General features: G+C 33.4%; 2 protein-coding genes across 4 annotated transcripts; both read left to right on the top strand.

The window, feature by feature from the left end:
- Window positions 1–10,151: 10,151 nt before the first annotated feature.
- On the top strand, window positions 10,152–13,750 carry LOC120072252 (nucleolar and coiled-body phosphoprotein 1-like). 3 transcript variants are annotated; one of them, XR_005480396.1, is made up of 7 exons: window positions 10,152–10,563; window positions 10,983–11,047; window positions 11,471–11,502; window positions 11,627–12,330; window positions 13,041–13,155; window positions 13,228–13,289; window positions 13,471–13,547. XR_005480396.1 is itself a non-coding variant. In XM_039024677.1 (7 exons), exons 1-7 carry the CDS (start codon window positions 10,342–10,344, stop codon window positions 13,574–13,576), a joined length of 1,281 nt encoding a protein of 426 aa, XP_038880605.1. In that variant the 5' UTR covers window positions 10,152–10,341; the 3' UTR covers window positions 13,577–13,750. The 3 variants fall into 3 exon arrangements, 2 of the variants coding, with proteins under 2 accessions (XP_038880605.1, XP_038880606.1); XM_039024677.1 differs by having other exon boundaries at window positions 13,041–13,130; window positions 13,471–13,750; XM_039024678.1 differs by having other exon boundaries at window positions 11,630–12,330; window positions 13,041–13,130; window positions 13,471–13,750.
- Window positions 13,751–17,267: 3,517 nt separating this feature from the next.
- LOC120072291 (60S ribosomal protein L7-2) lies at window positions 17,268–19,359 on the top strand. The gene is made up of 6 exons (XM_039024743.1): window positions 17,268–17,419; window positions 17,571–17,858; window positions 17,944–18,001; window positions 18,568–18,647; window positions 18,738–18,840; window positions 18,929–19,359. The coding sequence occupies exons 2-6, from the start codon at window positions 17,575–17,577 to the stop codon at window positions 19,142–19,144; spliced, it is 741 nt and encodes a 246-aa protein (XP_038880671.1). The 5' UTR covers window positions 17,268–17,419; window positions 17,571–17,574; the 3' UTR covers window positions 19,145–19,359.
- The last annotated feature ends 4,492 nt before the right edge of the window (window positions 19,360–23,851 follow it).

Consider the following 23,851-nt stretch of genomic DNA (forward strand, 5'->3'; position numbering starts at 1 on the left):
ATAACACTTCGGAATTATCAGTGAGAAGAAATACCCAAGTAAGCCGAGTGTGGTCATCTATAAAGGTGACAAACTAGCATTTCCTTGTGGAAGTAGTGGTTGGTGAGGGACCCCAAACATCACTGTGGACTAAGATGAAGGGTTTGGATTGTTTATAGGGCTGGGAATAGAAAGAGACACGACTTTGTTTGGCACGAATACACACATCATAATTTAAAGAAGACATTAACATTGCGAAATAAATGCGGAAATAAGAATTTCATGTATTGAAAATTTGGATGTCCTAAGCGGTAATGCCATAACAAAAAATCATGATGTCCTAAGTGGTAATGCCATAACAGAAAATCATTCTCAGAATTAGAAAAATTTAAAGAGAAGAGGCTATTCCTATAATCATTCCTAGATGAAATATCATCAGTCAGGAAGTAGAGTTCTCTATCGTGCCGGGCAGTGTCAACCATCGTCTCCGAGCTTAGATCCTGAAATAAAACAGAGTCGAGTGAAAAAACTGCCTGACAATTCATATCTCTTGTAATCTTACTGATGGATAACAAATTATATGAAATTTTAGGAACATGCAAAACATCTCACAAAACCAAACACTCAAATAGAGATAAATGTCCTTTTCCTGCAATAGGTGCGAACGACCCATCTGCAATCATAATTTGTTCGTTACCGGCACTTGGACAATATGAGAGGAACTGATCAGAGGTACCAGTAAGATGATCTGCCGCCCCTGAGTCAACAATCTAAGGTTTTTCCCATTAATACTAATAAGACCAACAAACTGTATATTACCTGACTGGGCGATAGCACTGACTCCAATTGTACTTATGTTGGTCGTACTATCTGTTGAGGGTTGCTGAGGATTCTCATTTACCAGGTCACTCATAAGGGCACATCCAGACGACGATTACTGTTTGGGGGCCATCCATGTAGCTTCCAACACTGGTCCTTTGTATGCCACGACTTTTTACAATGCTCACAGACAGGAGTAGGTCTTTTATCGTCGTCAGTACTGGAGGACTTAGTAGCAAAAGCTGTAGCATCAGTAGAGGTAATGACAGGGTTATTCATTGCAGTTGATCTATCTTCCTCTAGACGTATTTCTGAGCATACTTCCATGAGAGAGGGAGTAGGGTGTTGCCCCAGAATCCGACTCCGAACGGCATCAAACTTTGAATTTAGACCGGCCAGGAAGTCATAGACACGATCTGCTTCTTCAATTTTTGCATACCGTGCTCCGTCATGAGCACATTTCCAGATTGTCTCCCTACAAAGATCCATCTCATGCCACAAAAGAGTCATTTTATTAAAATATGACGTTACGTCCATAGTGCCTTGCTTACATTCATGTGCCTGTTTTCGTAACGTATAGAGTCGGGATGCATTATGCCTTTGTGAATAAAGTTGTTGAACAACATCCCAAATATCCTTGGCAGTTGCAGCATAAAGTAACGGTCTACCAATCTGGGGTTCCATACTGTTAATCAAAACAGATCTCAACAACGAGTCTTCTCTTTTCCAGATCCACTCTCGAGGGTCTCCTTGAACGGGCTTAGGTATCTCTTCAGTCAAGTATCCAAACTTATGACGTTCTTCCAAGACCATTCTGATGGATTGAGATCAGGAAAAATAGTTCTGGCCATTCAATTTCTCTCCAGTAATAAACCCTCTAGTATTTCCCATAGATCCAGACAAGATATTTGTAGTGGGTAAAATAGGGAAAGAATTTACCAAGTTTTCAGGGTAAACTGGTATGTTGGCCGAAAAATCAGGTTGAGAGTTTGTCCCAAGAATCATCCCGAAATCTGCAATCTACTATTATAGATGGGCAAAACGCTGTTGGAGATCACTTGTAGACCCCAGGCAAAACTGATCTGCAGATCTGACCACCAGTGCCATCGACCCACTTGGGTAGAAGACCGACACATAAGGACTTACCAGCTTCTCCTGAAATGGATCGACCACAGTAGCTATCCGAAAACACGTCGAATCTGCTCGCTGATAAGAAGCTGCGATCGACAAGATCTGCTCCGGCTGGCTCGTCGCACCGGCGGGGTCGACCGACGAGGAGGTGCGGCTAGGGTCGAGTTGTGGCTGGAAGCGCTGCGATCTGATCGGCTGGGGAAGGATGGCTGAAATGTTGAACGGCTGGAGAACACTGGGATCGAGCGGCTGGAGTCGACCGACGAGGAGGTGCGGCTGGGGTCAAGGTGTGGCTGGAAGCGCTGCGATCTGGTCGGCTGGGCCATCAATAATTGCCAGATTATCAATGGATCCGGCTACCCTTTCAAGAGGTCTAGCTTTTCTTTCACACCCGCTTTCGACCATCCAATTCTTCTTCTAGTCATGGTCACCATTTTGTTATCGCCGCTACAGACTACTTCCCTATACAAGGGTTCAAGTTTCGATCGATATTTGCGGAGTTGATTATCCCTCTCGAAAACGAAGATTTGAAGTGGTCTATAATTTACTGAGTACCTGTCTCTTATACACATCTAGATGTGTATAAGAGACAGGGATCGAGCGACTGGGTTGTCTGCTGTTCGGCTGGGATCTGGTCGGCTAGGGAAGAGCGACTGGAACTTGGCCAATCAGGGTTTGGGTCTGAAACAGATTTAATTATTTTGGGTAGTGCGGCTTGGAGGTATTGTTCCACAGCTTTGGTAATGTCGGCTTCGCGACTAGTTTCAATGGAGGTTGCTGATGGAGAATCTGGTCTATTTTCATCAGTGATGGCTAGGGTTTCGTCACCATTCTCTGATACCATGTTGAAAAAAAAGGAAGAAAAGAATCCAAGATTTACGTGGAAAACCCTAGATCAGGGAGAAAAAACCACGATAGAGACTGATTTTTATTATTAATTCTGATACACAAAAATACAAGAGAATAGGCCAAATAAATAGACTAGGGGAAGCCCTAGGGTACAAATAATTACTAAACTACCTCTAAGATTACAAGCTGATTTTCGACAAATATAAATCATATTTATATTAATTCCTCCAAATAATATATCTAATATATCACACCAATTATATCACATATAATTGAATTTTCTCTTGTTAATTTGAACACTTTAAACTAACCCAAAATCTGATTCTCAACTTGAACCCATTGAGCTACTAAGGGGACCTTATGGACTTGTAGCTTGAAGTTCCAACGGTATGTGAACACAGGATCCACCATCTATTAACTGTGAGCACTCCACTAAATATCGATAGCTGCACTCTTCTCACTATAAATTATTTCTGTGTCCATATTAACCAATCAACAACACGATAACCCCTCACAAATTGCTCGTAAGTACAGCTAGACCAATTTACCGTTTCACCCCTATAATTACGTCTGACTTCTTAAGTACCACTGATTCCTCTAATGAACAATAAGTCATAGTTTTACTATGATAGGACTGAGTCCTCTCTTCCAATGAGAAGGTGCAGCCACTATGTTCAAGACCCCGAATCAGCCCTTAAGGGAACAATCTATCTACTTACCCCTGCTTCGGGGAAAGAGTGAATTTCGTCTTGTGTAACTGAATTCCCGACTCCTCGATCAGAAAAATACCAAAAAGGTAAGCTTGTTGAGTTGGTAATTTAGCCACTTTCACCTATACTAATCAAAGGACTGCCCTCATAAGCAGGAGTTCCCAGAACACTCAGGATTAAGGTCGTGTCATCTATGGTCGTTTTAGTGAAATGTAAGTCTCAATTATCAACGACGTTATATAAAGAGACTAATCATCTTGTGGTCCGGTCTTATACAAACCCTTTATATAGGACACCCCTGCTCGCATGTTCCACATGAATGGTCAGGATCAGACTATTTGTAGCACGTTACATCACTTGCAACTATCTACAAGCAGGCCGTATCCGTAGTGTCACCAGGATAAGGTATCCCTCCTTTATCCTTATACTATAGACCATTTAGGTTATTAATTAAGGCACGATCCACTTGTATGTCTCACATACATACTTAAGCTTACATAAAATAACCACGGATCTTAGTTTATTAGATATGAGTAAATGCAAATAAAATAAATCTTATTTTATTAATAACAATATGTGTACAATGTTTACAAACTACGAGCCTCTGGAAGAATTAGGGCACTAATCCCAATAGAGTCGTGAACATCTTTAAAAGAATCTTGTTTCGTTCATTTTAGATGTCTGGTACTAGTGTTAAAGGTCGAGCATCTGAATTTAAGCTTGGTACAAATTACATCTTGAAGTCTAAATTCTGGGGTCTGTGTTCTTCTGTGCCATTCATAGGCTCTTCTTCTCTATAGTTTTAGTTTTTTTTATTCAAACCTTTTGTATCATTTTGTGTTTGTATTGATACTGATAAAAGCTCTCAAAGCTCTGTATTCTTGTATTGGAACAGTCCCTTTATAGACTTTAAACTACTTACCTTTTTTTATCTCAAGCTTGTATAGGTCATTTTCTGTAATTACTAGCTCTTCTTCCTTGTGTTTTCATGTTTTGGAAATGCTTACATTCCAAAGTTCATATACTGACTATTATTACCTTTAATTCAATTCTAACTTGTTGTTTGTTATAGCTCTTTGAACTATGTCTTATTTATCAATAAATTTGATTAGCAAAGTTGTTGGATTGGAAGGTAAAACTTGATGTAACACCCTGCACATTTTTTTAGTAATAATGTAATTTCAGTAACTTTATTATTTGGAATTTCAATAATTGTTATGAGTAAGATTTCTGCCGTTTGGGTTTGTTTTCGATTGATTCTTGAATACTCATTTACTTTTGGCATCAATTGGTTAATACCCATTGTGTTTCAACTTTGGATTCAAGTTTGTGAAAGTATTGAGGTGTTGTTCAGTGAAGTTGGAGTTTGTTTTAGCGAGTTTTGGTAAGTTCTATGCTTTGATTACCCTCTTGCAGATTAATTTTGGGTTGTGAGAAATTTTGGTAAAGTCATTGGAAGTGATTTTTTGACGAAGCTACATATGGATAATTTATTTGAGACATTGGTATGAAGTATATATTTGCTTCAAGCTTTAGTCATGTAAGCCTAATTTCAAATTATGATTAGGGGTTGATTCAAGAATTTCATTCAAGATGAAGAAGAGTTTGGTTTGCTAATTATTGGGCTTAAAATTGGAGGTTTGGAAGGTGAATTCGAATTGGACCAACACCTTAGGTAAGGTTATCTGGAAAATATTTGTAATATTTGGGTGTTTGGAATTTGGCCTTAAACTATTAATTTTAAAGCTTGGTTTATGTTTAGGCTTGATTAAGGATTCAAGAATTTCACAAAGATTCAATTGCTTTTTTGGTTCGACCTAATATCAAAGTAAGTAATCTTACTATTGGAACTAACCCACGGACCAGGCATTAGATGTATGCTAGCATGTTAAATGAAGGTTATGGCAGAATGACAACATGAAAGATTGATAGTATAACATGATTAAAGTATGTTCTGTTACGAAATTCGAATATTTATTTATGCACATAGACACTTGAATGCTAGTATGAAATGGTATGTGCTTCCATGGTTGTATTTGATCTGATGATGTTGAGTATATATGTATGTGTAGAACCATGATGTTGAGTATATGTGTATGTTGTAGAGACCATGATGTTGAAGTTTATATGTATGTCATAGATTCGTACAATTGATTATATGATGTTGAGACTGTATAAATGTCCTTACTGATTAGTTAGATGCCATTAGATTTTGTGTTTTCCTTCGGATTCACCAGTTTGTGTTTCCTTCGGGATTCACCAGTTTGTGTCTCCTTCGGGATTCACCAGAGATAGTGGGCATACTTAACTACAGTAGGATAGGACTTAGTCTCCTTCTTGTTTCATGTGTATATGTGCCAGACGTGAGTATCTAGAGGATATAGATGCCCAGCCTAACCCCAATAGTGGGGTTACTTACTGAGTATTTTATATTCATTCTTTCTCATGTTGTTATTTCAGGTAAGGGTAGAGATGCACCGGCGAAGGACAAGCGGAATTCGTGATCGAGCCACTGGGACTAGTTTTTACGCTTCCACATCATGAGATTTAGAGTTCTTTTCATGTTACTCTTAATGTTTAGTTTTGATGTTTGAAACTTATTATTAAGAATTGTTTTTCATACTTATTTATTAACCTTTATGATTTATGGGTACCCTATTATTTTTTTTAATATTTACATTTAATAAAGGACTTTTGAACTCCCTTTATCTATTTAACATTTATTTCATCATAAAAGAATGTCGTTTTAAGTTCTATGCATGTATTTTAGTAACGGCCTAACTTAAGTCCTAGGAGGTCGGGTCGTTACACTTGAACTTCTCACTGTAGATTAGGCATGTGGGTTATATGTGAGTGTAGTAAAGAGATCTTATGTTGGATAGAATTCCTTTTAATAGTATGAATTATCAGTATGTATCTTCTCTCCCAAATCTTGTTTTGAACAAAACTCATCTTGTAATTGATTGAATTGCTATGTTGTGAATGGAGAAATCTCTTGTTCAAAGAACGAGGGAACGTGTTTTGTCGAACGGATGAGAAACTCAAGCTTAACAATTCCAGACTTAACAAACATCTTGAAACCGCGAATCAAAACAAACATGCCCTACATAAACTAAGAAGTTTTGCTTTGATTTTGTAAGAAGGAAAGTGACTAATGGAAGTTCTTTTTGGAATCTCGTGTTTGTTTGGTTCTGTTTACGAATAAGTTGCCTGCAATGTGGATGTTGGACAATTCACCAGCCTTGTCTTGCTGTAATATACCATTTTGTTGTGCTTTGCAACAATCAACAATCACAAACATTCAACTCCAAAGCATATGTATTTAATCCTGTTCTTTGGGCTTTATGTAAGTATGTCAAGAGTTTGCTAGCTTTGCAGTTTTTTTATATGATGAAAAAGAAAGGCATGACTCATAATGTATGCTCATATACTGCTTTGCATTGTGGATTTGGAAGGGAACGTCTGTGGGTAGATCTTTATGGTTGTTTAGATCAAATGAGAAGTGATGAATGTAAGCCCAATGTCATTACTTACACGGTTATTATTAAGTTTCTTTGTGATGATAGAAGGATTAGTGAAGCACTTTATTTCTTGAAACTCATGGAAGGGGAGGGATGTGATCCAGACTTGGTAACTTACAATATAATTATCCATGCTCTTTGCCTTCACGATAAAGCATATGATGCTGCTGAGATTTTGCAGGTGATTCATCACAGAGGTTTCTCTCCTGATGCATATACGTAGACTGCTTTGGCTGGAGGTATAATGAAAGTAGGAAAGGCGAACATTGCTTATGAGTTATTGCACAATGTGTTCTCAAGAAACTGTACACTTGACATTGTTGTGTACAATATATACTTACATTGTTTGTGTCAAAATACTAGATCAAGAGAAGCACTTTCTCTGTTGAAAAGTATGAAAGAAGGAGGTATTGCTCCAACTACTGCGTCATATAACACAGTTTTAAGGGGCTTTTGTAGAGATGATAAACTTCAACATGCATGCTTCGAGTGGCTTGAGAGCGACCCTGATGTGGTTTCATTCAATACAGTTCTCTCTGCAGCATGTAAACTTGGGAATTTAGTTCTAATTTGCAGGGTCTTGCATTGCATTGTATGGAATCTTGTTCATGTTGTAGTCCATTTTTTCTTTCTTTTGTAATACTTTTTATATTTGCAGGTAGCTTCTTGTTTCCATGTGATTGAACCTCGAACACGGATTTCCCATGGTTTTGCATTTGTTACGATGGACAGTGTTAATGATGCTAATCGGTGTGTTAAGCACCTCAACCAGTCAATTCTAGAAGGTCGATATATAACGGTGGAGAAGGTACTATGATTATTCTGTTTGGATAGCATTCAAGAAATTTGATTGTTTGCTCTTTTTTCCCTCAAACTTGGAGGTTTTCAGGTTATATTCAGAACAAGTTTGTGTCAGCCATGTTGGCAGCAATCAAAGATGATGAGTTCATCCATGTCAACTTTAGTGAAACAGCTTGGTCAGTGATAACCTTAAACAACAGAGATTTCAAATGTGCCTGATCAACTATATTTCCCAACAACTTTTCTTCATCAACATTCACTTTCAACACAACTAACCAACAGACATTATCAAGAACTTTCTAATCAGGCTTTATGGTATTTCATGCCTAGCATTCATTGGACACTAGTCAAGTTTTCCCGACTCCTGATATCAAGTGTATCTTTTTTTTTTAATTGTTGTTAAAGGAGATGGGTTGTTGATTGTACAATCGGAAACGTGTTGATATGGAGTTGATAGTTGTTATTCTTTTGAAATTGTTCATATGGGGTTGACTATAATGTTGGAATCGTTCATATGGAGTTTTCCATATTCTTTTAACTTAGAAATACTTTATGAGGTTGTAATATTGACAATGTTAAAGAAGTGATGTTTTTATAAAGAGATATTGGTGGAAATTTGGTTGATATATAAGATTGAAAATGCGTGTATTGTTTATTTGATTGATGAATGTATGTCATTTATATACTAAATTTGGTTGTTGAATCAAAATGCAAGAGTAATTATAGGTAAAAACGTTAACGTTACAGATTTTTCTTAAAAAAACACAAATAAATTTCTTGACCTTTTTTCCTTGTCAAGATTATAGATATTCTTGACATGTTTAACAGGTCAAGGACTCTCATATTCTTGACATTTCTAATATGTCAAGTAGGATATATCTTGACGTTTTTTCATTGTCAAGTTAAAAAATATCTTGACTTTTTTTCCTTGTCAAGAACGCTCATATTCTTAACATTTTAAGCATGTCAAGTGTCAATGTTTTTTTACTTTTTTTAATGTCAAGTGTCGCTTTTCTTAATATTTTTAAAATGTCAAGAAAATCGACATTCTTGACACTGACTTCCTTGACGGTTTTTAAAATGTCAAGAAAAGTGATTCTTGACATTTAAAAGATGTCAACACTGTTTTTGTAGTACTGACAAAATGGATTTCCAAAGTAAAAGCCTGTGTTGTATAAACATGCCACTCACTGGGCTTCCAGCACATGTTTTCAATGTTTTTGTTTTTCCCTCTCCAGGTAGTAGAAGAGTTCTAGGATTCCAGGGTCGTGGGTTGCTTGACAAAGAAGGTTCAATCTTCCACCATCATTAAACATTTGTTAGTTAGGTGTTAACCTGAGCTTGGTCTATAATGAGTTATTACCTAATGGTGATGTGGTAAATAGAGTAATGTGATAATGAGATAGGTTGAGTTCTGTGATAGATATGATTTATACAGGTTCACAGATTTAAGCATATGCAAAATAGGTCCTTAAGATGTCAACTTTAACAAGTTCAGTTGGCAGGAGATGTCATAAGAGGGTTGACATTTGTTGTCCCCACATCTTCCTCTTGGAGAACGAGGTGAATCTAGGAGGGGATGTGGCATAAATGGTTATCAAACATACCTTAAATATCTTAATTTAATTCTCTTTAAATGTCATTCATCTAAATTATATTTCGACCGACGTTTCAAATAATTTAATTAAGTCCCATGAGTTTAAAATAAAAACACTATCACATGAGTTTAGAAAATGGAAATGATTTAAAACTCCTAATGTTATTTGGAACAAAATGGATTTTCATAGGTTTAGTTTCGTTCAAAATTTCTCTTTTTTGTATGAATGTTTGTCAAAAATGAAAAGAAATAACAATCTTATCACCATACTCTTTTATATTTTAAAAGAAAGAAACCCAACCCTCATTTTCAAAACTATGTTTATACTAAAAAAAAATTCTAAGCACTGTCCCTCTTCCCCACATATTTATAAATATTAAAAAAAAAGAAAATATTAAAAAAAGAAAAAGATAAATATCAATTTATATATTTAACTTTTAGGAGGGTTATATCAATTTAAGTCTTAAATTTTGAAATTATAATAATTTAAACTTAAAACTAATAATTGTATCAAATTAAAATTTAAACTCTAATCTTTAATTTAAATCTAAATTTGATACACTTGAAAATTCAGAGTTTAAATTTTAAATTGGTATAATTATTAATTTGAAATTTAAATAGGTACGGTTTTTAAATATAGAAAAATAAATAAAAATATTTATATCTGTTAGAGGATAATAGACAACAATAAACTGGGTTTATAATTTTAAATTAATGCAATTTTGAGTTTTCGGTTTAAAATGATACATACACAAAGAAAGGAAGAACAAGGGAAAAAAAAAACCCCAAACCCTAGTTCTACTCTAGTTTAGCTCCCTTTCTCTGCTGCAAGTTTCGCCTTTCATGACTGCCGAGCTTCTTCTGCTCATCACCGACTGCCCACCACATTCTTCAGCTTGTCTTCAAAGTCCACAGGTTTGTAGTGATCGGAAAGATGTTTGACGAAAAAGGATGTTTTAAACCTCGCCAAGTTCTTCTCTCCCACCGCACTATGAAGCAAAGAAACAACGACAACCAAATTCCCAATTCTGCTGATGAAGCCACATCCTTACACCCCCACCAGAGGACTCTTCTTCTTCACGCTGTAGCCTTCTTTTTGGAGCGCAATAGCTTCTCCAAAACCCTCAAAAAGTTTCGTTCTGAAGCGCAGATTCAGGTCCCTACTTTAATATTTTCTCTCCCAATATGTAAATGCTCGGTTCCTAAATAAGACTTTTTCGTTGTAATGGTTAATTTTGTGCTTTGCAATTCAGTCTATTGCTAGATGAATCATTTAATTGGGGCTGAATCCTATTCATGGAGCTTCTCATTCTAAATGTTTGTGGTTTGTTCCAACTTTACTTGCCAACGACATTCTAGTTTAATCCTGCTTTCTTATTTTTATAGAACAAGATGACTAGTAGTTATTTATAATACCATTCCTCTTTTATCTAAAGTAATGCAAAATTTTGTACTCCCACACATTCTATTTGTTGCAATCAATTGAATGGTGATATGTGGTGTTCTCTAACTCTTAATTAATTTTTGCGAGTATCCATGCTGAAACAATTCATGTTTCTGTTGCTATTGGTGCAGAAGGATTCTTCAAAGGATTTATTGCTTAGTCTCGAAGAAATGTGCCACAAGCATTTAAAGAAATGGTAGGACCAGATATTCTTTCGATTATTGTCTGTTGAGCTTAAAAATGATTGCAAATAGTTTGTATTGTTTGATTGCCTTCTTATATTTCAATTTATTTTTAACATTAATTTTTCCTCTTCTTTTTTTTTTTTTTTGTTTTTAATATTTCTAAAGTATGTATTTATATGTTAATGCATGTGTAACTTATTTTTAATGCAATTGCTGGTTCTGCTGAGCATAAAAATCAAGGTTTTCATTGTGTTTCATCATGGATGTTCCTAAATCATTGTATTTATGTTGAAAGTGATAGTATTAGTGACCTTGGTAATTCTACAGACCTTTGACATTTTATCATCATGCTAATAGTGTCATGCTGCATCTTTCTTTTCTTTTATATTGATTTGTATAAATAAATTCATCTAACTTAAAATTCTAATATGCAGTAGTCAAACCATCACAACCCAAAATAAGCCAGGTATCGTCATATTGTCTCCGTTTATAAATTTATTAATCATGCTATGGTTTTTATTATTTTTTTAATACAACATAAAATGATTGATTTTAATTGCACATCTGCTCCCGTGTTGGATTTGATCTAGTAGATGAAGAAACAGTGAAAGAGGTTGCTGATGATAGGGTTCCTGAAGCACAAGACGAATCTACAAAAAAGTCCAAGGATAAAAAGAAAATAAAAAAGAATGCAGTTCCTGAAACAGATGCTGATGCTGCAGAAAAAGAGAAATCAGAACCTATCCATGTGGAGAGTTTGAAAAATAACAACGGCTCTACTGTCCACGAGGAGGCAGGAAAGAAATCTAAGGATAAAAAGAAAAAGAAGAACAAAGAGAAGTTAGAGACTGTTGCTACAATTTCTGTTAATGCAGCTGTAGATTCTATTGGTTTGAATGGTGATGTCGCCACTCTTGAAGAAAAGGTTGTCAAATCCAAAACTAGGAAGAAAAAGGATGGTCGACCAAGCGATGAAAATTCAAACCAGCTAAATGATGGTACCGACATGTTAAACGAAGAGGAACAGAACGACAATACTAAGAAAAGGAAAAGGTTGGCTCCTGAAGATAATGGCGATCATACTGTTGATGATAAAGAAACTGAAGATGTCAAACGTAGAAAATTAGAAGGTGGATGCAATGATGGTGTGCAGTCTACAAAGGTCGATGTAGATGCTGGAAGTAGGAGCACTATCAACGAGCTTTCTCAGCAGACAAATGAGTATGTTGAAAAAACTGCAGAGAAAACTTCCACAAAGAAAGCTTTGAAGAAACGCTCAAATGGTTCAACTGAGGTATGTTAATATTGTCATCACATATCTGTGCAAATGTTTTGATGATATAACTATTCTGAGACAATTTAAGATGCTATAGCAGAAGATGGTGGTGTTCTGTCTTCAATCCTTTCGATATTAAACTAGTCTTCTATCAATTTAATGGGGCTAAGGGGCAACTCAGAAACTACACTTAACAAGAAGAAGAACATGAAAAACATGGTGGCCGCCTACTTGAGAATTAATTTCCTACGTGTTTTCTTGACACCCAAATGTTGTAAGGTCAAGCGGGTTGTTTTGTGAGATTAGTCGAGATGCATGTAAGTTGATCCGGACACTCACGGATATAAAAAAAAATGAAAGAACATGAAAAAACATGATTAACTTGTCAACTCCACGAGTATGCCAAATATCCCACAACTAGCAGCAGCCCTTCTTCTCTTATTATTACTATTGTTATTTTGATTTTTTAATTTCATATCTAAAGTATCTTATGATTCTAGAAAGAGAATGAAAAACAGAAATGTTAATTTAAAAGAAAAAAAAAAAAGGACAGTTGATATGAAGATATATTTAAAAACCAGTGAAATCTACTAATTATAATCGTAACCAATGACCAGTGAACACAAGGGTAATGGGATATGTTTTAAATTTTAGTCATTCCCATAACTCAGTTGTTCATTCTACACTTGATACAAAATTGACTGTACTGATATATTATATAATTGCAGCCAAAGACCATCAATGCATTTCAAAGGGTAAAACTCGATGCTGTGACATTTGCTGATGAGAAACTTGCAGATAATTCTTACTGGGCCAAGGTGTGATTTGCTGCTTATTATTCAGGTCTTTGCGCCGCTGCCTTTTCAGTAGGATCTTTTGTTTCTTATTTGTAATCTATCATATCATACTGAGCAGGGTGGAGCCGAGACTGGGTATGGTGCAAAAGCTCAGGAAGTTCTTGGGCAGGTTAAAGGAAGGTAATTTTTCACGAGTTCTTTTTTCTCCCCATTTCTACTTAACTTTTATCATGTAACTTTTAGTTCTAGTTTCATTTCTACTGTCTAAACGCTAAAACTGACTTTGAGTGGTGTGGAGGGAATTTTGATATATTTTCTGGTTTAGTAAAAGGCTCTTGATTCAAATTTATTTATGTATTAGGGATTTTCGGCATGAAAAGACCAAGAAGAAGCGCGGGTCATACCGAGGCGGAGTGATTGATCTACAGTCTCACTCAGTAAAGTTCAATTATTCTGATGATGATTAACCATATGAATGAAGTTTGTAACGAAAAACAACAAACGAAAAGAACGAAGTTGAAAATAGGAGAGAAAATTTTGCACGGAGGATCAAATATTTCAATTGAGTTTTATGTTCATTGAGGTGGAAACAATTTATAAACAAATAATAAAACTAACCATTACTGTATTAATCTTAGAAATCTACCACTAACCTTGGATCATTAAATATATATAACATAATTATAATATATAAATTTTTAATTTTCATAAGTAAATCTCTCTCCTAAGTTTATATGATTAAAAAAAACAAATCAAAACAGTTGGGGTGCCGGGTGTGGATGATTTTTTTAAATTAAGTTTATTAATATGTTCATAAATGTTTAGGTTGATGTAATTATTAGTTTGGAGTTTTAATAGTTGTAGATTGTGTTTGGAATATATTTTTAAGTATTTAATTTAAAAAATAAGTTATTTTTGGAAGAAATTGAAGTATTTAGTAATTAATCAAAAATAAATTTTTAAATATATTTTAATAAAAAAAAATTTTAAATGTGATTTTTTAAAAGCAATTTTTTTCTCAAATTAATTTAATACGGGTCCATAATCTTTAAGTTTTAGGGCTATAGATTGATTTTCCTTTTCATTTTAGCATGTTCATATGATAACTGCATGATCAAATGTATCGTAAGTATTTGTTGAACTAAAAAACATAAGTGAAGTCCTAATTGAGTAAGTTTAAGATGATGGAATGAATTTGAAAACTTCAAAAGATTTAAGAACCAAGTTAAGAACAAATTGTAGATTAGGGACTATTGAATGTACTCTTTTATGTTACTACCATATACATATATAATCTATGGATGATCTTTTTCTTTTCTTTTTGCCTCTATAATTTTCTACAATTTCTATTTTATCCTTATTATTTTTCTTCAATCAAACCTCTTCAATCGAACCATAATAATAATAAAGAGGAGAATTTTCAAAAATAGAAAAGTAAGGGAACTATTTACACAAAATAGAAATTTTTTAATATCATTTGATAGGCTAATATAGGTCTATCAGTTTCTATTGGTATTTTTTTTATATATTTTTGTAAATAATTTGACATATTTTTATCTTTGAAAATTTTTATATTACTACTACTAATAATAATGCTATAAACTAAGAAGCACATATGTGGATATAGGATACGGAAACGATACAATGATAAGTCAATTTTTAAAAAACTTAGATATGGATATGTTGAATATACATTATTATATATATGTGTGTATATATATATATATATATATATATATGATAATACCCAATTAATTGTTATGATACTTATTTTAAATTAGATTAAAATAGATTCAAGAAACAAATGAAAAATTGAAAGAAAAAATCTAATAACATTGAATAACGGTGAGTGGTAGTTGAGCGACTAGAGCAGACGGTAGGAAAGAAGTAGAGAATGAAGATTGAAGAATGAAGTTGAGGATGAAGCGGGTGTGAATCATGATTTAGATAGTGAGAGAGACGAGAAAAAGGAAGATCTCATAACGTTTCAGGTTTTTTCTTTTAACTTTTTATTTTTTCATCATTTTTAATTTATTTTGTTTTGGATTGCTTGATTTAAGTGGACTTTTATGTTGAGAGTGATTTTAAAATGGTTAAAATTACTTTTGTCATTTTCAAAATAACCGTGAAGCATGTTTAATCCGTCAAAACTAATTTTGATGATATGAAAATTGCATTTAAAAGTTAAAATAAACTAAATTAATTTTGAGTAATTAAAAGTGTGTTTTCAAGTGATTTTAAAAATGAAAAAAAAAATGATTTTGATCATTTTAAAATCATTATGAAACATACACTTAAATAAAATGGATTATGGATTGGGTTTTTCGAGTGACTGGGCTTAAATTTGAAAAAAAAAAAAAAAAACCCTAGTATATACCTGGAAACAGATATGCATATCTGAAAATTAAGAAAATATTAAGAAATTAGATACTTTAAATCCTAGACATATATCTGCCACATATCTAGATGTATCCGTATTTGAACGTATTTGATGCTAATTTTCTACACAATTAGAAGCATCTGTGCTTCCTATAAAATAAACAATAAAAAAACCGTAAAGAAGTTGAAAATAACCGGAAAAAAAGTGTTATTTTGTTGAATTTATAATTCTGCGCGTATTTGTTTCTTAAAATTCATAATGAGTTGAATAAGCTTGTGAACTTTCAAATTTGTATACAATAAGTTCCTATACTTTAAAAAATATATAATATATTTTTTTTCCCAGATAGATCATTGGATTATTAGTCTTGTGTTACACGTCCTTTACGTTTAACATTAATAAATAAATAAATAATCTAGAAATATTTATACACAATTGAATGTATGAAATGTCAATAGATATAAAATTCCATGAGATTAATTGAGTTTATAAATTTATGAATATGTTAAAATATGAACACAAAATTAAGATTGAGAGATTTTGTTAAACACTTTTAAAGTTGTCTACTCTTTTAGACATTAAATTAAAATTTAAACAATCTACTAAGATATTACTTTTTTATTTTTTTATTTTTTTATTTTTGAAAAGTAATAAGACATTTTTTAATTATCAAAACAATAAGAAAAATTTTGGAAATTTTCTGCGGATGACCCTGGGTCCACTCAAAATTTGACCTCACTTTTATAAACAAATGAAAATTGACACTTTGCTGATGTCATTATCCTGTGAATTTACCCTGCGGATGACCCTGGAGTCCATCTTTTTAATCTTTGTTCTGCAGCTTTTCTTGAAAGAAGAAAGTTTGAAGTGTCACCGATAAAGAACAAGACGAAGGGAAGAGGAGCGGGAGCGAAGAATGGGGAGCGAGAACGGGGAACGAGGAGCGAGAGCAAGAAAATGAAAAGAATTATATATGAAGATCAAGACGATGAATGAGCGAGAAGTGGGAGCAAGGAGCTAGAAACAAATCATTATACACATTTGAGGTCGAATGGATACTTTCACATGTGGATGACATCAGCATAAAACCAAATTTCGAGTGACCCCTAAATAAAGACCATCTATACAAAGTCCCAAAAAATCTTGGAATTATTGTAGGGTTCAAATGAAAAATGAGCACATTTTTCTAAAACCAATGAATTTTATTATTTTGCTTATGTGATCACTGTTTAAAATTACCATTTAACTCTAAATGCATTATTCTTCTATTTTCTTCGTTTTACCTTGTTTATTTTCTTCGGTTTTTATGAGTCTTTTCTTCTTCCTTTTCTTCTTCCTCAAGTCTTTTTTTTTTTTTTGCCTTTTCCTTTTATGCATTTCTTCTTCTGTTTTTTATGAGTTATTTTATTTTCTTTTTTGTTTATTTGTTTCTTCTTCCATTTTTTTCTTGCGTTTCTTCACATCGAATATCGAGTGAACTTCTGAATCGAGCATAGACCGTACAACATAGAGCGTAGAGCATTGAGCATCAAGTGACGTTCTCAGTTGTTAGTGCATGGGTGGTTCTCAGGGTTGAATTGGTAAATTCACAGGGTATTGGTCCAAGAATAAGACTACTTTCCATTCAATTTAAAAAATAGACCAATTTTTCATTTGACCGGAAAAGAGGCCAACCGTAAAAAAAAAAAACCCAAACTATTTAGAAGTTAAAATTTAGTACAAAAATTTCTAATTTAACCTAGAAAAGTGAGTTAAGAACTAAAATGTATTCCGACGGCGCAGATTAATCGTAGATGGAGTAGTTGTTTTGGGCCGTCGATGATCAAGGCCCGTTAACAAAGGAAGCTTACAAAACCCTAAAAGCCAGTGTGTTATACCTCTCTTCTCTGCGCTAAGAACTCCGCAGCCGCTTCGAACATCTTAAGAAAAGGTATGCTTCCCCAACTCTTCTTTCGTCTTCATTCAATCTTCCATCTCGTGATTTCTCAGCATCAGTATCGAAGAATGGCAATGGTGTTTTTATCTTCTATTGTTATGCCATTTGTTTTGGATTTAATTTAAGTTTACTTTGGTTTCTTTAGAGAGATGAGTGGAGAAGGAGTCAAGGGAGGCCCGGTGGTTCCGGAGTCCGTGTTGAAGAAGAGGAAGAGGAACGAAGAATGGGCTTTGGCTGAGAAACAAGGTCTAGAGGCTGCGAAGAAGAAGAATGCCGAGAACAGGAAACTGATCTACAACAGGGCTAAACTCTATGCCAAAGAGTACGATGAGCAACAAAAGGAATTGATTCGCTTGAAGCGTGAGGCTAAACTTAAGGGCGGATTTTATGTCGACCCTGAAGCCAAACTTCTGTTTATTATCAGGATCCGAGGGTGAGTCATTTGGTATGGAAGTCTTTATTTTGGATTTGCTTGGATCGTTATTGTAAGCGTTTTTATTATGATTTTGGGTTTTCAGTATCAATGCCATTGACCCAAAGACCAAGAAGATTCTGCAGCTTCTGCGTTTGAGACAGGTAACAAGCTACTCCATCGATTTCATTATACAGTTGCTTCAATTTTATCACCAAAAATGAATATTTGATATAAGTATAATCTTCGATGTTGTTGCATCTACTTTTCATATATAATATATTCACGTCAATTAACTGAGTTGTAGAGTCGGTCTAGCCTTGGTTCTGGCCACTTTCCCTGACAGTGGTATTGGGATGTTTTTTAGTTCAATAAATGGTTCTCCCCAATTTTTGTAATTTCATACCTCTTCGAAGTATTTACTAATGTTATCGAAGCATTATTTTTGGTAGTTTACTTAATGACTTTGCCTTTGAATGTTTTTAATGGTAAAGAAGGTTGTGCCACTTCATTACTTTCTGGGTCTTGACGATTATATTCTTCCGGGCTGTTGATTTTGATAACTCGGCTTGTAGTATGGAAAAATGTACTTTTCGATTGTCAATTGTTCTTTCATCTTGGTTCAGTTATATGTCTGTAAAACAAAACCAATAGGTTGATTTTGTGGGAATGCATTCCTTGCAACTCCTTTGCCTTGGTTTTTTCTCACTCCTTGATACCAACTCTATAGATTTTCAATGGTGTCTTTTTGAAAGTGAACAAGGCAACATTGAATATGTTGCACAGGGTGGAGCCTTATGTTACATATGGGTATGTTTCTCTTGCATCTCTTTTCTGTTTCTTTTGATTTTCTAGTGATCAAAATTAACTCGTCCTGTTTTTCTGAACGAATGCTTTCAGCTATCCTAACTTGAAGAGTGTTAAAGAACTCATTTACAAGAGAGGCTTTGGAAAACTCAACAAGCGAAGAACTGCTTTGACTGATAACTCTATCATCGAGCAGGTTAAAATCTGCATTGTATATTGGACAAGTCGAACTTTGTTCACATCATACGCTCTTTTCTAACTGCTGTTGGGTTCGTTTTCTACAGGCCCTTGGGAAGTTTGGAATTATTTGCGCTGAAGATCTCATCCATGAGATTATGACAGTGGGACCCCATTTTAAGGAGGCAAACAATTTCCTCTGGCCCTTCAAGCTGAAAGCTCCTTTGGGTGGTTTGAAGAAGAAGAGAAATCACTATGTCGAAGGAGGTGATGCTGGAAACCGTGAAAACTACATCAATGAGCTAATCAGAAGGATGAATTAAGATCTTTTTTGTGTTGTTTCTCGAAGTATTCTGCTGGGTGCTGAAAAATTTCTCCTAATAGGTTTGTCATTTGAAGTATGGTTTTTTGGAATCAGAATGTTTTGCTATTTTCGTCATTAGTGTACTTCTATCCTCGGAATTTTTATCTTTGAGAATGGTTTAATTTTTGCTTATATTAATTAGAGAATCTTCTAAAATTTTGATCTTGCCTTTCATATTCAATGTCGTGACTTTCATGTTCTTGATTGGCCTTCTTCTGGGCCAGAGATTTTTCACTTACCTTCTGGTGAGTGGTAATTAGTAAATAATTGCAACTTTGCATATTGATGAAATCACATATGTTTTAACCTTGAGGAGGTTTTTATGTGCGTCGGATAATTAAATATAAAAAAGAGTATTTAAATGATGTGTTGCAAACTCTTTACTGAGTCCTCTATGGTAAGTATATGATTGGACATTTATGCCATATGTAGTCTTGCAGTCTAATTACGACTTTGGTCTCTTAGAAAAGTAGAATTTAATCCCTGGACTTAAACTATTTATTAGGTTAATCCAACCATGATAAAACTAAACTGTTAAAAATGGACTGATTTTGTAACTCTCTCTAAACTGTGAATATATTTTGAAGAATTTTTTTTTATTGTTTTTAATTTAATCCTTTTTCTCTCCCTAATTTTGCATTTTTGATTTGATTTTCTTACATGTATAAAACTTGAATTGAAGGATGAAAATTGAAAAATAGCAGCAGGGAACTTGTTCATTCCATTTAAAAAATGAAAGGAAAATATTTGGAATTACCAAACATGATACTGAGATATATCTATGATTATGAGTGTTGTTTGTATCAATGTATGTTCAGATGGGGAAAGTAGCACACTTCCAGTCACAATGGCAAACAATAAAAAACTTTCATAATTGAAAATTTGCGCCTCAATGAAATACTCGTTCATTGGAGTAACTAAATTCTTTTGTATATTAAGTTGGATAAGAAATATTTAGATGTGTTGTTTCGAGTTATATCTCATCTATTCTCAAATATTGTGATATAATATTAAAATGATAAAATTTAAACGACTAAATATAATATTTAATAATATTAAAATGATAAAACTTAAGGACTAAATATAATATTTAAAAGCGATGGGACTATAAAAATGATAAATATTATGGATTAAAATACAAGTATCTTAATCATTTTAAATTTCAATTCATTAAATTAAAATTAGGAGTGTGCATCAGTCGGTCGGTGTCGGTTTTAGGAGAAAATCGACACCAAAAATAGATAAAAAAGAGCATGAAATTCGATCGACGACGGTCGGTCAATTTTTGTTGAGATTTTTTATCCTTTCTTTTTATACAAACAAAATCAAAAGTGAATGAAAATAAAAGATGAATTGAAGATGGTTAACATAATTTTCAAGTTTTTAAAATTTCAATCATTTTTTATGAAAAGATTTAAATCAATCATGCAGTGAGTTTAGAATTTAGGTAAAAAATAATAAGTCCATACTAAGGTAATAGATTTGGGTTTGAATTAGTGATAGTGAGCTTTTGAAAAAAATATTAATATTTATATACAACGGTCACCTGATTATTTTATATGAATATCAAAACCGGCAAGTCTCAGACTTGATCAACCAACCTCAATTCGATAGGATTGAAGTTTTGAAGTTTGGAAGCATAAATATAAGCAACATCTCCACGTGTTACGGGAACAGTCACTGGGTTCTCCTGCGGGACACGTGTTTCCAATTTTCCCCTTAAATTGGCAGTGTGCAAAGAGAGGCGGTGAAATAGAGTAAAGGATGGATCCGAATGAGAATCATCATCAACAGGACCAACTCCAACAACCACAACGACAATATCCCAAATCCGAATCGAACAATGGCGGCCGAGAAAATAAAACCATGGATCCAACCACGAAGCTGTTGATTAGACAAGCAATCGTAGCTGACGACAACGGCGGCGGATCCGAGACTTTCGGCGCCTCTGACGTTCTGGCCTTTTCCAGATCAGTCAACAAAACTGACTCTTCTCTCGAATGATGTTCCATTCTGAATCAATGTAAATATATATTATGTCTCTCTCTTTTATTTCCGTTTAATCTTTTACCATCTGCTTTGATTTTGTGTTTTTAAAATATAGCTTAAAAATCATTTTTAGTCCCTTCCCTCCATTTTGAAATTTCGGTTTGTAACGATTGTGCACGTACAGGTTCAATTTTATAATAATTTAGTCTTTCATAAATTTTAATGGATAATAATTTAGGTTTCGTTTGATAATCACTTTGTTTTTGAAAATTAAGTGGATGAATACTACTTTTATCTCTAATTTTTTTTCTTTGTTATCTATTTTTCATCCCTAATCTAAAATTCAAGTTAAATTTTGAGAATTTTAAAAATAGTTTTTAAAACGTTGTTTTTGTTTTTAGAATTTGACTAAAAATTTAATATGGTATTTAATAGAGATGCAAATCATGGTAAGAAATATGGATAAAATAGACTTGATTTGATAAACAAAATAAAAAGAAATCAAATGATTATTAAAAGGCATCTTAATTTTTTTAATTTTAAATTTGTAACAATTTAATTCACACCATAAAAATTTCGGGTAGGTTTAATGAGATTTTTACTTAAATAATCCAATAAGTTAGATTTTTTTAAATTAAATATAAAGTCAAGTTGACATCAAATTTTGAGACATATATTGTCAAAATTGAAATAATCACATTTGAAGATAGGACATTTTGTGATGAATAGTCACATTTGAAGGTGGTATATGGTAGTGGGTGGTGGTAATGTGAAAGATGTGGTAGTGATGCATGGATGGCACGTGGTGTATGAAAATAAGTGGTAGTAGCGCATAGAAATGAGTGGTGTGGTGGGATAATGTTATGGAAAAGTTGATGTAATTTTTACATGGCAGTGTGTGGAAATGAAAATAATTTTCACATGCACATCAATTTTTTCATACCATCATTCTCATTATAGCACTCATTTTCACACAGTCACGTGTCATCTATGCATCACTACTATGTCTTTCATATTGTCACCCTACACCGCTATGTATCATCTTGGCCTATGCATTATAAAATGTCTACCTTGAAATGTATTATTTTAAATTTCATGACAAAATGGTATTAGAGTCTAGCATCACTAGTAGAGTGTATTAGAGTCTAGCATTAACTATTTATTAGTCTTTGCCTTAATATTATTTTATGCATCTTTTGAGATAATAATTAAGTTTTGATAATTAATTCTATTGAATAGTACTTAGAAGATTTTAAACTTTAAATCTTTAGGTCTAAGTTAGTCAATTGGTGTAATGTCTGGGTGCGTATGGCGGTACAAGAAAGTCCTTACTCCCAACAGTTGAATTAGGTTCAAGGGAAGGTCTTACTCGTCCCGTCGAACCAATAAAAAAACCACTTTCCTACTCGTCCTGGATGGGGGATCGCTTGTAGGAATGACATAATGCTAATCCATGTTCTTCTTTTAGGGAACAAAACAAGAGAACAGTAGCCTGACAAAAAGTTCGGTCCGAATCGAGTGTCCTATCCCGATAAGATCTCATAAAGGAAGTTGGAAAAATACTCTCTAAAGTCTATATTATAAAAGACTCAAACATAATTAAGGATTATACAAATAATTCTTAACTCTCTATAGTCAATAGTCAAGAGCTTCAAATAACAAAAATAGAAAAAAGTCTCCATAATTGGAATATACCAAAAGTAATATTAAAACTATTTATCAAATAAGAAAATTTGACTTTCTTCAAGATTATAGAACCAAGACTACAGAACAATTAGTCTCAATTAATAAACTCTTAGAAACTCTTAATTTATTCTCAAGACTATCAATTCTTCAATACCAAGAAAAATATAAATTTCTTTATATATGATTAGTTCAAATGGTTAGAAAACCTCTTTATAGGACATGATTAGATATTCCTATTCTATTACTATTATATGATAAAAGACATAGAAACTTTTCAAATTCAGTATTCTCTCTAGTTGAATCGAATCTAGAAAGAGAACCAGTTTACTTCAATTGTGCTCAAAATTATTCAATTTCATTAAGTGGTCCAAATATATTTGATATTCGGATCTTTAATGCTTGATATTAAAATTCTAAATATAAATCGGAACCATAAACTTAATCCATTGTAGGAATATTTTGAATATGTTACAAATTAATGCATACGAAATTATCCTCTAAAGCTCTCAAGACTTCTCCTAAAGATCAAACTCTTCTAATGGAAGTTGATACAAAATACTCAAAGACTTTTACTCTAAGGATGTTATCTTGGAATCAAATTACTCATAATCCTATATGGAATTTAGAAGACGCCATTAAACTATCGATTGATCCAAATTATTGAAAATGAAGATGGAAGTGTAGTTTCAATATTCAAGAATAAAATTTCCTAGATTTTCTACTACTTATGAACCTCCTCAACCAAGTATTTCTATAAACCTTCAAGGAGTGCGGTTTGATAATATAATACCATAAATTTTTTTATACAAAAGATAAGGATCCATCTTTAACTTCAACTCATTCTGATATGTAAAATGTTAATCAATTAAATATTATTTCCAACCCTTTATAATTAACAAAATTGAACTAGATAAAAAATTTTGGTCTGACCAAAATAAACTCAAGAAATATATTTTTTGAATCATTTGATAAAACTGAACAAAGTGAGATT

This window comes from Benincasa hispida, chromosome 2, assembly GCF_009727055.1.
Source record: "Benincasa hispida cultivar B227 chromosome 2, ASM972705v1, whole genome shotgun sequence".
NCBI lineage: Eukaryota > Viridiplantae > Streptophyta > Magnoliopsida > Cucurbitales > Cucurbitaceae > Benincasa > Benincasa hispida.

Coding starts and splice junctions, on each gene's coding strand:
- LOC120072252 (XM_039024677.1), top strand. CDS start 10,342: ATGTTTGACGAAAAAGGATGTTTTAAACCTCGCCAAGTTCTTCTCTCC. Junction 11,048..11,470: donor CACAAGCATTTAAAGAAATG/GTAGGACCAGAT, acceptor TCTAATATGCAG/TAGTCAAACCATCACAACCC. Junction 12,331..13,040: donor GCTCAAATGGTTCAACTGAG/GTATGTTAATAT, acceptor ATATAATTGCAG/CCAAAGACCATCAATGCATT.
- LOC120072291 (XM_039024743.1), top strand. CDS start 17,575: ATGAGTGGAGAAGGAGTCAAGGGAGGCCCGGTGGTTCCGGAGTCCGTG. Junction 17,859..17,943: donor TTTATTATCAGGATCCGAGG/GTGAGTCATTTG, acceptor TTGGGTTTTCAG/TATCAATGCCATTGACCCAA. Junction 18,841..18,928: donor ATAACTCTATCATCGAGCAG/GTTAAAATCTGC, acceptor CGTTTTCTACAG/GCCCTTGGGAAGTTTGGAAT.